This window comes from Vigna umbellata, chromosome 7 (genome assembly GCF_029865625.1).
Source record: "Vigna umbellata cultivar VRB3 chromosome 7, Vumbellata_1.0, whole genome shotgun sequence".
Classification (NCBI taxonomy): domain Eukaryota; kingdom Viridiplantae; phylum Streptophyta; class Magnoliopsida; order Fabales; family Fabaceae; genus Vigna; species Vigna umbellata.
Genome location: NC_142171.1, coordinates 33,074,906 through 33,088,811, shown reverse-complemented (window position 1 = coordinate 33,088,811; position 13,906 = coordinate 33,074,906). Strand labels below are relative to the sequence as shown.

General features: G+C 39.2%; 1 protein-coding gene across 3 annotated transcripts in view; it reads right to left on the bottom strand.

The window, feature by feature from the left end:
- The window catches only part of LOC124845127 (Nodulin MtN21 /EamA-like transporter family protein), a 54,475-nt gene that overhangs the window by 25,358 nt on the left and 15,211 nt on the right, over window positions 1–13,906 (bottom strand). For all 3 annotated transcript variants that reach the window (XM_088094020.1, XM_088094019.1, XM_088094018.1), the window contains exon 7: window positions 402–468. In XM_088094020.1, the coding sequence (XP_087950146.1) occupies window positions 402–468 (67 nt within the window). The remainder of the gene's footprint in view (window positions 1–401; window positions 469–13,906) is intronic.

The following is a 13,906-nucleotide window of genomic DNA, read 5'->3' as shown; positions in this document are numbered from 1 at the left end:
TAATGGGTGGTCCGATAGTGGCCCGACAACAGGTGGAACAAAATATCCACATAGATCTCGCTAGGATAGGCTCCAACCCTGGCTCTGATACCAAGTTGAAAAAAGGACTGATTTTATTATATTTTGAATCATAAAAAATACATTCTCATATCCTGTATTTGTAACAATCTAATTCTCCTAAAAAGAAAAATAGGAAAACTAGGTAAACAAAATAAAATAGAAGATTATATATCTATTTTCTCTAATTAGGAAGATTCTAAAGATATCTTCTCTAATTACAACAGGAATCTTATAAATAAATTTTAAAACATGCATTCTTTCATATACTGATGGCGATTTCTTCAAGAAAGTATACCCCAAATCCCATTGACTAAAGAAGTAGTTTCATCGAATGTACTTACCTCAAAGATATAAGTACATATTCCCATAGCAGGACTAGCAAATAAGCCAAATGAAAAGACAGTTAACCTGCAATAAAATGGAAAGTCATATAACTAAAATACAAATACATTGTTTCCAATACTAAATTGTCAAGACCAGAAATATTTGGTGCTCTACGCTAATTTCTGAAAATATTTAAACAGCAAGCAATATGCACTTTAATATCCAACCACTCTTGTTCTCTACTACACTAAAAATCCGTTATATGCAATCTAACCTCATAATATAGTTATTGAAAAAGAAAGCTGTAGTTAAAGCCAAAAACCTATGATAATAAAGATCTAACTTAAAAGAGTCAGCGTGTTAGTAGAAGATTAAAATCCATCGTAATAAGACCAGTTGCTAATTAACAAAATCTCATCAGTGTTTGCTCTAAAACTGTTTATGCAATACACTAAGTAATTTTAATTTCATGTTTACCAAAAAGTTTAAAAGCTAGAATATGTTGAGTTCGACCTGAAATAAACTACATTCATCTTTCAATTTTGGAGGCATTCAGAAAATGCTTTTGAGTAGCTTCATTTGGACATAAAATATCTTTATGAATTATAACTAGTTATTTTTAGATAAGTTCAAAAAGCGTCTTGGTGAAGCTTATGAAACATAAATATCTTATTATGATGGGTCGAGTAAGTTTCAGTGTAATATTTATGGCAACCTCTTATGTAATAAAAACTTATGATTTCTAAAGCCTTAATACCGACTTGGATGGTTAGTATTGCCCAAACTTTATCAGAACTACACATTGGGTGTATCTATAGTTGATGTGCGAAAAACACATCTCAAAGATGAAATTAAGGCAATCTTAAAATTTTGTATTTGAATCTAACTCAACCTTAAAAGTTGGAAGACAAAGTGAATGTTGTCCCCAACACATATACTGTATTATAACACTACCCGCCATGATAGAATGATCCCTCTTTTACAAAATAGAGCCTTCTTCTCAGAGTGAGAACCCTGACTAGTGAATGCATTAGAGAATCAGCTTTCTCTATCGTTAACTCTAACCTATGGTGATAACTTACTCCAGCAGAATCAATTGCAACAATGACAAGTTCCAACTACCAAAATCTTAAAACCAAGTTTTTCTACATTTTTTTCTTCTTCTTTCTTGTTTTTCTTTTCTTTTATCCACATTTATTTTTTTTATCCTTTCCTCCTCTTTACACATGTTCTTCTTAATCTAGTTGCAACTCTATTTTTATAGTTCTCTATTTTTTTAATTCCAAAACCAACTATTTGTTTCCTATTCTGTTGTAATTAGAGGAAATATCTATAGAATCTTCTTAATTAGAAAAAAATATTTATAGAATCTTCCTAATTCGAGAAAACATGTGTATGATCTTCCAGATTATTTTGTTTCCTTATTTCCCTTTCTAGAAGATTAGATTGCTACAAATACAGGTAAGGAGAATGTAATTACCATGAATGAAAATAATAAAATCATTTTCTTTTTCAAGTTGGTATTAGACCTCCCGATCTTGGGAGATCCGTTTGCAAAAGTAGCCACCGCTCTTGCTGTCTGACCACTGTGGCTGCCGCCATTGCCGACTGGGGTCATTGATAGGGTAGTAGCCACCGCGGTTGGCGTCGTTGCTGTCTGACCACCACGCGCCGCCACTGTCGCAGGCGCGTGTAGCCCACGCGCCTAGTTCCGACGAGACCCACTCGTCGCCGCCATTAGACACAAGGTCGTCAGCGCCTCCTGAGTCCATTCCACCGGTCAATGACGTCCTGTTTGGCCCAGATTTATGTAGATCTGAGTTTTAGGTTTTGCTCCTTTTTTTGTTGTCGTTGTCGTCGCCTTGGATAACCTCACTGGAGACACCTGATTGCGTTCTACACGATGTCTGAAGTAAAAATTATTCCTGAGTCCTAATGATCTACCCAATATGGTGGGTGCCTATCGGTTGCATGATCGGAATTTCCTATAATAGAGCTAGTATATTTGAAGGATTCTCAAGGGACATTCAAGACTAAATATCATAAATGGAGGGGCACCAAGGCCAGACGTTCAATTTGGGACAATGAAGATTCACTAATTATGACTTGGATGTGGCAGCCCATGATTCCTGAGATAAGTAGAAATTATATGTTTATAAAATATTGTTCCCAATTACAGTTCACTTAAAGGAGAATATCAAGCACCTTAAAAATGAAACAAAGAATCCTCAAATTAATAAATTAAATACAAGTATCTTTATAAATACTGTGACGGTAGAATGCGATTATGCTATTTTCAAAATATTTGTCATTTTTTATTTTGCTTTTAAGCATTTATGTTGATACAAATTTGTCTCCGATCATTGGCTTGGTGTTAGAATCATAGATATGGACGTAATCATAATCAGTTAGACTTCTAGCATATTTATGTTATTCACCTCAAAGAGAGTAGCCTGTAATATGTTATCTCTCCTATAAATTCTAAACACACAAAATTCATCATATCCCATCTCAGTTTCCTTCTTCTAATTTATGCTCAACTGGGTCATCCTAACCTTGATAAGCTTCAACACCTTGTACCACATCTAAGTTGTCAACTTTGTCATGTAAATCTTGTAAATTAGAAAAACATAGTCATAGTCCATTTCTTAAAGAGTGTCCTCCCAACAAATATTTGGGGACCCAATTGTGTTAACTCTACTTTAAGATTTCAATATTTGTAATTCATTGATTATTCTCAATGTAATTCTTTTTTGAATGAAGAATCGTTTTAAGTTGTTTTCCATAATTCAATACTTTTATAATAAAGTTAAAAATCAATTTCGTGCTTTTATTCGTATTTTTTGTATCGAATATGCTAGTAAACACCTCCCTCATACTTTTCAAACTTTCATGACTTTCCATGGTATTCTTCAACAAAGATCCAATGCATACCCCTTATCAAAATGGGGAGACAAAGTACAAGAATAGGCACCTTATTCAAATTACTCAAACTCTTTTACTTCATGGATATGTTCTCAACAATTTTGTAGTGATGTTCTCATTGTGTGCTATATTGTCAGTCTATTGTGTTCCCTCGTCAACTTTTCGATCCCTTAACTCCTATAGTCTTCGAATCTACCTATTTTGTTCACAATCTTAGTCTTGAGGTCAACAAATTATCACCTAAGTCTAAAAAAGGGTATAAGTATTTCTCACCCTCAATTCATCACTATTTCATAACACTTGACAAGACCTTCTTTAGTCTTCTTTCTACTTACAAGTATAAGCTGATGACATTGTCACCCTCTCCTTACATTTGATGTCTTTAAGAAGTATATGATGACATTTTCAAACAAACTTAGATACTCCATGTGGAGGTAGAATAATCGAAAAATGTAATTGTAATATCTTAGAGGAAGTACACGTTACATATTTTCTAGGAGATTCTAGTGATGTCCAAGCCCCTTGACACACCTATGAATCACAATGTTAAACTTCTATCAAGTTCGGGAGAGACATTTTCAATACCTTTGTGGTAAGTGTGGTAAATAAATTTCTTAATTCTCCATGTGCAAGACATTGGATTGCAATCATTCACATTTTGGGGGTCATAGGCATTACTGAAGTTGGACAACAAAAGGGTGTGTGGAGTGTAATATCCTTGAGTGATGAAGGTTGTATGTTGGAGACCTAAAGGCACACTTCGCTCATATTGTTTTAGAGCAACGATAGCAACTAAAGGTTTCATGTCCATAATGATGAAAAACTATAACGTAAATGTCAAAAAAGTGGCCACAACAATATTTTGAGTGCTACAATAGTAGACTTGATTTCCAATTGTAATGCCACAATTTCATGAGGTAACGAATTTTGAATCTTATAAATTATTATAATTCTAATGAGCTTGTATATGAAAATTTAGAAGGACAGGTGGACTAAAATCTAGACCTTCCCTTTGTCATTAGAAACTGTTGAATATAGTGAAAACTATGTATGGGATTAATCCTCCTTGCGTTGAATATACACATAGGGATTAATCCCCCTCTGTTTATAATAGAAGAAATATGAGATAAACCAAAAATACAAATAAGTATAATAACAAATTAAATAAAGATAAAAGATAAAGATAATATATCTAACACTTTCATCAAGCTAGTGCATACAAATCGTATGTACCAAGCTTGTTACAAATATAATCAATTCTTGGCCCCGTAAAGACATAGTGAAAATATTTGCTAACTGAACACTTGAACTAACGAACTCGGTCTTGATATCTCCGGATACAATTTTCTCTCGAATAAAATGACAGTCGATCTCAATGTGTTTGGTCCTCTCATGAAGAGACTTAAGATTCAAAAGAAATAATTCTTGAGGGCTTAATTGATCCCTCTCACAATCTTCTATTTATAAGAATAAATTGATACACAAATACATGATAAATAGGGTAACCCTAGACACAATATAATCATGATAAATAGGGTAATCCTAGACACAATATAATCATGATAAATAGGGTAACCCTTGACACACTATAATGATGATAAAATAGGATAAATATCCTAACACTCCCCCTCAAGCTGGAGCATACAAATTGTATGTACCAAGCTTGGAACAAATAAACTCAATCCGAGGACCCCTTAATGACTTAGTCAATACATCTGCGAGTTGATCGTTTGACCCAATAAACTCAGTACATATTTCTTTGGTCAACAACTTTTCACGAACAAAATGACAATCAATTTCTATATGTTTAGTCCTCTCGTGAAACACTGGATTTGATGCAATGTGGAGAGCAGCTTGATTGTCGCAATACATCTTCATAGTATGGATGTCACAAAATTTAAGCTCTTGAAGGAATTGTTTCACCCATATAAGTTCACATGTTAATGATGCCATTGCCCTATACTCGGCTTCCGCGGTTGATCGAGCTACTACATTCTGTTTCTTACTTTTCCATAAAATAATGTTTCCTCCCAGAAAAACACAATATCCTGTTGTAGACCGTCTATCAATAGGTGAACCTGCCCAATCTGCATCACAATACCCAGAGACATGAATGCTTCCTTTATCTTCATATAACAATCCTTGCCCGGGAGCCTTCTTTACATACCTTAGAATGCGAATGAGAGCATTCCAATGGTCAATACATGGAGCCTGCATGAACTGACTAACCACTCCAACTGCAAAGGATAGATCTGGCCTTGTAATAGTGAGATAAATCAGTTTGCCAACCAGCCTCCTATACCTCTCTGGATCGGAGAATAATTCACCTTCTTCTGTCCTTAATTTCTGGTTTGGGTCCATGGGACTGTCTACCGGTCTACAATCAATCATGCCTGTTTCTTGTAATATATCAAGAGCATACTTCCTTTGGGAGATTACAACTCCATTTTTTGATTGCGCTACTTCAATGCCTAAAAAGTATTTGAGACTTCCAAGATCCTTGGTTTGAAAATGTCTACACAAGTACTCTTTTAGTTGAGATATTCCAACAGCATCATTTCCTGTAATGACAATATCATCAACATATACTATTAAGTAAACACATTTCCCGAGAGAAGAATGACACTAAAAAACTGAATGGTCTGCTTCACTGCGTTTTAGCCCAAATTTTTGAACAATGGAGCTAAACTTTCCAAACCAAGCACGTGGGGATTGCTTAAGGCCATATAGAGATCGATGCAATTTGCATACCATACCAGACTCCCCCTGAGCAACAAACCCAGGAGGTTGCTCCATATAAACTTCTTCCTCAAGATCACCATGTAGGAAGGCATTCTTGATATCCAATTGATGAAGTGGCCAGTGACGAATGGCTGCCATGGCAAAGAAGAGACGAATAGTAGTCATCTTGGCTACAGGAGAGAAAGTGTCACAATAATCAAGACCATAAACCTGAGTGTAACCTTTGGCAACAAGCCGAGCTTTGAGCCGATCAATTTCACCATCAGGGCCAACTTTAACTGCATACACCCATCGACAACCAACCGCCTTTTTTCCTGGGGGAAGGGGCACCAGCTCCCAAGTATTACTGTGGTCAAGAGCCTGCATTTCTGCAATCATAGCTTGTCGCCATCCAGGATGATCAAGTGCTTCTTTCACATTCTTGGGTATAACAACAGAGGACACTGAGGATAAAAGAGAAAAATAGGAGGGCGACAATCGATGATAACTTAGAAAATTATAAATGGGATGAGGGTTCCGAGTGGAACGAGTACCTTTTCTGAGGGCAATAGGCCATGCTGAATCATTTGCACCAGGAGACGTGGGAGGAGGTGACGAGGGAGAAGAATCTGAAGTAGGAGATTCACCATTGTCTTGGGGAGGTGGACTATCCATTGAGGCCCTGTGTGGGATGATCTCAGTATGTGGAGAAACAGGTGTAGAAGGATTGTGATCAAGACTTGGAATGACAGAGACAATGGAGCTATTTGACTCAGCCATTGGAATAGGAAGGACTTGCTGGAGGATAGAAACATCCTGAACAGATGGAGAGAAGTAAGGAGTTTGTTCAAAGAATGTGACATTGGCAGACATGTAATACTTCTTAGTTTCAGGAGAGTAACACCGATATCCTTTTTGAAGTCGAGAATAGCCTAAAAAGACACATTTGAGAGCGCGAGCGGAGAGTTTGTCTAGACCTGGAGACATGTCATGAACAAAACATACACAGCCAAACACTCGGGGAGATGTATGAAAGAGAGAATCATTAGGAAACAAAATGGAGAAAGGGACTTTATTATCAAGAGAGGAGGAGGGCATCCTATTAATAAGATAACATGAAGTTAAGATGGCATCCCCCAGTGATGGACAGGAATATGGGCACCAAGCAAAAGGGTACGAGCAGTTTCAACCAAGTGTCTATTTTTTCGTTCTGCTATACCATTTTGTTGTGGTGTATGAGGACAAGTAGACTGATGTAAGATACCATGGGAACTCAAGATGGCAGAAAAGGAGGATGAGAAATATTCTTTTGCATTATCAGTTCTTAATATTTTGATTACTTGACCAAATTGATTCTTGCTTTCATTCAAAAAGGATGTAAAGATAACTAACAATTCAGAACGATTTTTCATAAGATAAACCCAAGTACATCTTGAATATTCATCAATAAAGGTAACAAAATATCTAAAACCAAAGGAGGAGATACGACTAGGTCCCCATATATCAGAATGGATGATGGAAAAACTAGAATTACATATTGATTGAGACCTTTTAGGAAAGGAAGATCTAACATGTTTTCCTAATTGACATGACTCACATTCTAAAGTTTGGAGACCACTAAGTTCAGGACACATCTTTTTTAATTTGGACAAATGAGGATGGCCAAGTCGATCATGTAGCACTTTAGGATTAGGAGCAGCAACACAAGACACCCTTGGACGAGATCCAAAATGGTATAATCCGCCAACTTCATATCCTTCTCCAATCTGTCTCCCCGAACCACGCTCCTGTATAACAAAAGATTTATGATCAAAGGTTATTGAACAATTTAACATTTTAGTCAACTGGCTTAAGGAAATTAAATTAAAAGGACAATTAGGGACAAAAAGGACTGAGTTGAGATTGAGGGAGGGAGACAAAGAAACATGACCGACTCCTTTGGAAGAAGTTTTAGATCCATTTGCAAGGGTTATGAAATGAGGTTTTTCTCGAAAGGAAATAGATGAGAACAAAGAGGTATTACCAGAAATGTGATCAGAAGCACCTGAGTCAATTACCCATGAATTTTGACATTCCATAGATTGAGAAACGCAGGTTGTTGATGTATTGGGAGATTGAGATGGTTGTGCCAAGCTGTTAGACTTTAACCTTAAATACTCTTGATATTCATCCTCAGAAAACATAGAAGTGGAGGTTTCAGTTTTCGAAGTGGAAGTTTCAGTCTTCGAAATATTGGCGGTTTTGGAAGGGAAACCATGTAAGGAGTAGCAATTCTCTTGAGTATGACCCATCCTTTTACAATATGTGCATTGAGTACGTCCCCGACCTCCTCGTCCTCCTCCTCTAGTGCCACATCCTCCTCTTCCTCGTGTGGCAACCATGACAGATGGTTCCACTAGTTCATGCGCTTCTTGAGTTTGAGATATCGGGACATGCAGAAGGCGAGTGGTCAATGTTTCCATAGAGGGAACCTCATGACTAGTTAGAAGTTGATCTCTGAGATGATCAAAATCGGGATGTAGGGCACGAAGGATCAACACCATGTAAAATTTGTCTTGTTTCTTCTTAATATCCTCTAATGGGTCTGCTTCCAAAATCATCTTGAATTCTTCGACAGCAGATTGGGATTCAGCCATGAAGGACACCATATCATGGTCTGCCATTTTAAGAGATGCAAGCTTGTTCGTAGTGTCATAGAGACGTTAAATATCGTTGGCATAAATGCTTTGGGCTTTCTTCCAAAAGGAGTGACAAGTTTTGAAAGCCCTCAAAGATACAAGAAGTTTGGGTTCCATTGATTGCCATAACAGGGTACACAACTGGAAATCTGCTTGTTTCCACTCATCAGCTTTTTCAGTAGGCACATGGCTTCCATCTCGCTCAAGGTGGTCATAATGCCCTTGGCCAAGGAACCACATTTCAACAGCAGCAGACCATGATAGATAATTTTTTCCATTTAGCTTCTCGGAGGTAATTGATGGACTTCCAGAGAAGGAAAGAGTACTGCCAGACGCCATCTCTGAAGAAGACAAATAGTACTAGCGAGGAACAAGAAAACCCTAAGGGTTTAGACGAAGGAAACTGTGACAGTGATGGACGACGGTGGCCGGCAACGGCGGGCGGTGAACGGCGGCCGGCGACGGACGACGGTGGCCGGCGGCGACGGTGGCCGGACGGTGGCCAGCGGCGGCGACGGTGACCGGCGGTTGACGGTGGCCGGACGGTGGCCGGCGGCAGCGACGGTGGCCGGCGGTTGACGGTGGCCGGCGGCGGGCAGCGGCGGGCGACGAAGAACTATGGCGCCGGACAGATATATATTACGAGACAGAAACCAGAGCGGGATCGACCCGCTCTGATACCAACTTAAGATTGAAAAGAAATAATTCTTGAGGGCTTAATTGATCCCTCTCACAATCTTCTATTTATAAGAATAAATTGATACACAAATACATGATAAATAGGGTAACCCTAGACACAATATAATCATGATAAATAGGGTAATCCTAGACACAATATAATCATGATAAATAGGGTAACCCTTGACACACTATAATGATGATAAAATAGGATAAATGATAAAATAGGATAAATATCCTAACAAAGAGCAACATGTTGTCACGTATAAGCGTCATTTGAGTGACATCTCCATATTGTAACTCTCTAAGCAATTGCTTAAGCCAAACAAGCTCACAAGTGGCTAAGACCATAGCTCTATATTCTGCTTCTGCACTAGATCTTGCCACAACACTCTATTTCTTGCATTTCCAAGAGATCAAGTTATCACCAATGGAGACAAATTATCCGGATGTAGACCTTTTATCAAAAGGAGATCCTGCCCAATAAACATCATAATAACAAACCACTCTTGTATGGCTTTTAGAACCATATAATAATCCTTTTCCAGGGGAGAGTGATTGAACGGATTTGAGAAGATTTGAAGGTGAACCTTTTGTTGTTAATTTAGTGGATTTGAAGGTAAGTGAGAATGAATTTGGAAGTAAAGTTTGTGAGAATTAGTGTAGGATTTGATTGATGTGACAGATTTGTTGAATATAGTGAAAAACTATATTTGGATTAATCTCCCTTGTGTAAAATACACACATAGGGTTCTCTATTTATAATAGAAGAAATATGGGCTAAGCCCAAAATACAAATGAGAAATAATAACAAACTAACTAAAAGATAAAAGATATAATATATCTAACACTCCCCCTCAAGCTGGAGCATACAAATTGTATGAACTAAGCTTGGAATAGATGAACTCAGTGTTGAACTAGATGATTTGTCTTCAAGAGTGTGAGACAAACATAGATGGACTAACAGCAGCTTGTGAAACTTCAACTTCAAAAGTGGATGAATGAGAGCAGTGGTGGACAATGATAAACTGCAAGGACTGATTCCCAATCAATGATGGATGAGTGAAGGAATAAACAGTGGTAGTTGAAAGCTAAGAGCTACAAAACTGCAGGGACTACACTAAATCTTCATCAATGATGGTTGGGTGACGGGATCAACAGTAGTAGCTGAAATCTACAAAACTGCAGGGACTACACCCATATATATGTGACTTGCAGTGTCTTGGAAACATACTGCCCCTTAGTGTGAAGGGCGAAAATGTGGAATATCACAGTTGTTGGACCACTAAAGCAAAACAAAATATTAAGCTACAATGCTGAAACAAAGGCATCAAAGATCCAAAGACATGTTGGAGGTCCAAAATTTTTTGCTGGACAACTCCCAAGTGGTGATACTTATCACAAGAAGATCGGGCTCAACTCTAGCCCAAGAAGAACTGACGCAGTTGCGTCTGTCTGACGCGGTAGCGACTGCAGCGACGGTTGACTCCTATAAAACTGTAGGGACTAAATTGCCATCACTGACTGATGGGGCCTGTAGTGGTTGGAAGCGACAAAAAACTACAGGGACTGCCATCACTAACTGACGAGGTGATGGGGCCTACAGTGGTTGGAAGCATACAGCGCCTGGACAGCGGCAGCGGCAAACGGCGCCTGGATAGCGACAAACGGCGCCTAGATAGCGGCAAACGGCGCCTGGACAGCAGCAAACGGCACCTGGACAGCGGCAAACGGCGCCTGGACAGCGGCAAACGGCGCCTGGACAGCGGCAAACGGCGCCTGGAATGCGGCAAAAGGCGCCTGGACAGCGGCAAACGGCGCCTGGACAGCGACAAACGGCGCCTGGACAGCGACAAAGGGTGCCTGGACAGCGACAAACGGCGCCTGCACAGCGACAAACGGCGCCTGCACAGCGACAAACGGCGCCTGCACAGCGACAAACGATGCCTGGACCGCGGTAAACATCGCCTGGACAGCGGAAACCCTAGGTATGAGCCCAAGCCAACAAAACGGAGAAACAGGAACCAAAACACACTCAAGAAGCTCCGACGAGACGATCTGCAGTGACGCGGTGAAACTCCGACACCGGGAAGGCGGCGCGTGCAGAACACGCGGCCGAGACTGGCCGAGAAGAAGCAGCACTTGGAGGCGCGTGGTGAGGAGTTTGGTCATCACTCCGGCGGGGTTGGCCGTCGCTCGAGGAGACGCTTCAGACCCGCTGGTCACCGGTCGAAACTGTGACGGCGGCTGGCGGTGGCCGGCGATGGCGGAGTGGCCTGAAAGAAGCACTGCGTGGCGGCCTGTAAGATAATTCAACTTTCCAACTAGTCTTCTATATTTCTTGGTGTTTGACATAGGCTCCCCCTAGGAGATTGTTCTAGGCCATATAAGGATTTGTGAAGACAACATACCAACCCAAAACACTCCCTCTAAGTAACAAATCCTAGAGGTTGCTCCATATAAATCTCTTCTTGCAAATCTCCATTAAAGAATGCATTTTTGACATCCAATTAATAAAGAGACCATTATTGAAGAGCTGTCATGGCTATAAATAAACAAACAGATACCATTTTTGCCACTAGAGAAGAAGTATCACCATAATTATCATGGAGAAGAGTACTAGATAAATTATCATGTGCAAGGTTATCAAACTCGAAAGTTTATGTAAACTCATGAAAGCGAGTTTATTTCAAATGAAAAATAATTATAAATAACATACTAATTCAAATATTACCATACAATTATATAAGTTCAAAGTGCTTTATGTACTTGGATTGCTCTCAATTGAATTTGATGTATTCTCACACATAATTTACTTTTATCCCTAATTATACAATTAATAAATAACAAATAATTCCTTTCCTGATTAAAAAGTGACAATAAAAAACCTAATTCCTAATTCATAAATTTTATAATATATTACCTATCCTTCCTCTGCTAAACACTGCAGCAGCAGCAGACCACCCACCCATAGTAAAATTCCCTTCCTCCTACATGGTACAGTGTAGTAGACCAACAAAAGTCCCACCTTTTGAAATGGAGAAGACAACCACAACACAAGAGAAGAACGAATGGAGACAACCATGGTAGTGCAACAAGCGGACAATGACACGGCAAGTGAATGGCAGTTCAACAAGGAATAGAAACTTAACTATTAGATATATTATCTTTATTTTATATTTATCTTTGGTTAGTTTGTTATTATTTTTTCTTTGTATTTTGGACTTAGTCCATATTTCTTCTATTATAAATAAAGGACCCTATGTGTATATTAAACACAAGAGAGGTTAATCTCATTTAGTTTTCACTATATTCAACTTGGTATCAAAGCCTGGTTTCTGTCTAGCTGGTGCCGCTGTCCGCACCTGTCTGTCGCCGCCAGTCGTCGTTGTTCACCACCGACCGCCGTCAAAGTTTTGTCCATCTAAACCCTTAGGGTTTTCCTGTTCCTCGCTGGTGCGATTTGTCTTCTTCAGAGATGGCCTCTAGCAACACTCTTTCCTACTCTGGAAGTCCATCAATTACCTCCGAGGAGCTAAATAGAAAAAATTATCTATCATGGTCTGCCCGATGAAATGTAGTTCCCTGGCCAAAGACATTCTGACCACCTTGAGCGAGATGGAAGCCATGTGCCTGTTAAAAAAGTTGATCAGTGGAAACAAGTAGATTTCCAGTTGTGTGCCCTATTATGGCATTCAGTGGAACCAAAACTTTAGTATCTCTGAGGGCTTTCAAAACTTGTCACTCCTTTTGGAAGAAAGCTCAAAGCATTTATGCCAACGAGATTCAATGTCTCTATGACACTGGAAACAAGCTTGCATCTCTTAAAATGGCAGACCATGATATGGTGTCCTTCATGGCTGAATCCCAATCTGTTGTCGAAGAATTCAAGATGATTTTGGAAGCAGACCCATTAGAGGATATTAAGAAGAAACAAGACAAATTTTACATGGTGTTGATCCTTCGTGCGCTACATCCCGATTTTGATCATCATAGAGATCAACTTCTGACCAATCATGAGGTCCCCTCCATGGAAACATTGACCAATCGCCTTCTGCGTGTCCCGGTACCTCAAACTCAGGAAGTGCATGAACTAGTGGAGTCATCTGTCATGGTTGCCACACGGAGAAGAGGAGGATGTGGCACTAGAGGAGGAGGAAGAGGAGGTCAGGGGCGTCCTAAATGCACATGGTTTCCCTTCCAAAACCGCCAATATTTCGAAGACTGAAACTTCCACTTCTAAGTTCACCGAGGATGAATATCAAGAGTATCTAAGGTTAAAGTTTAAAAGCTTGGCATAGCCATCTCAATCTCCCAAGACATCAACAACCTGCATTTCTCAATCCATGGAAGCTCAAAATTCATGGGTAATTGACTCAGGTGCTTCTAATCACATTTCTGGTAATACCTCTTTGTTCTCATCTATATACTTTTAAGAAAAACCTCATTTAATAACCCTTGCAAATGGATCTAAAAGTTCCTCTAGAGGAGTCGGTCATGTTTCCTTGTCTCCCTCCCTC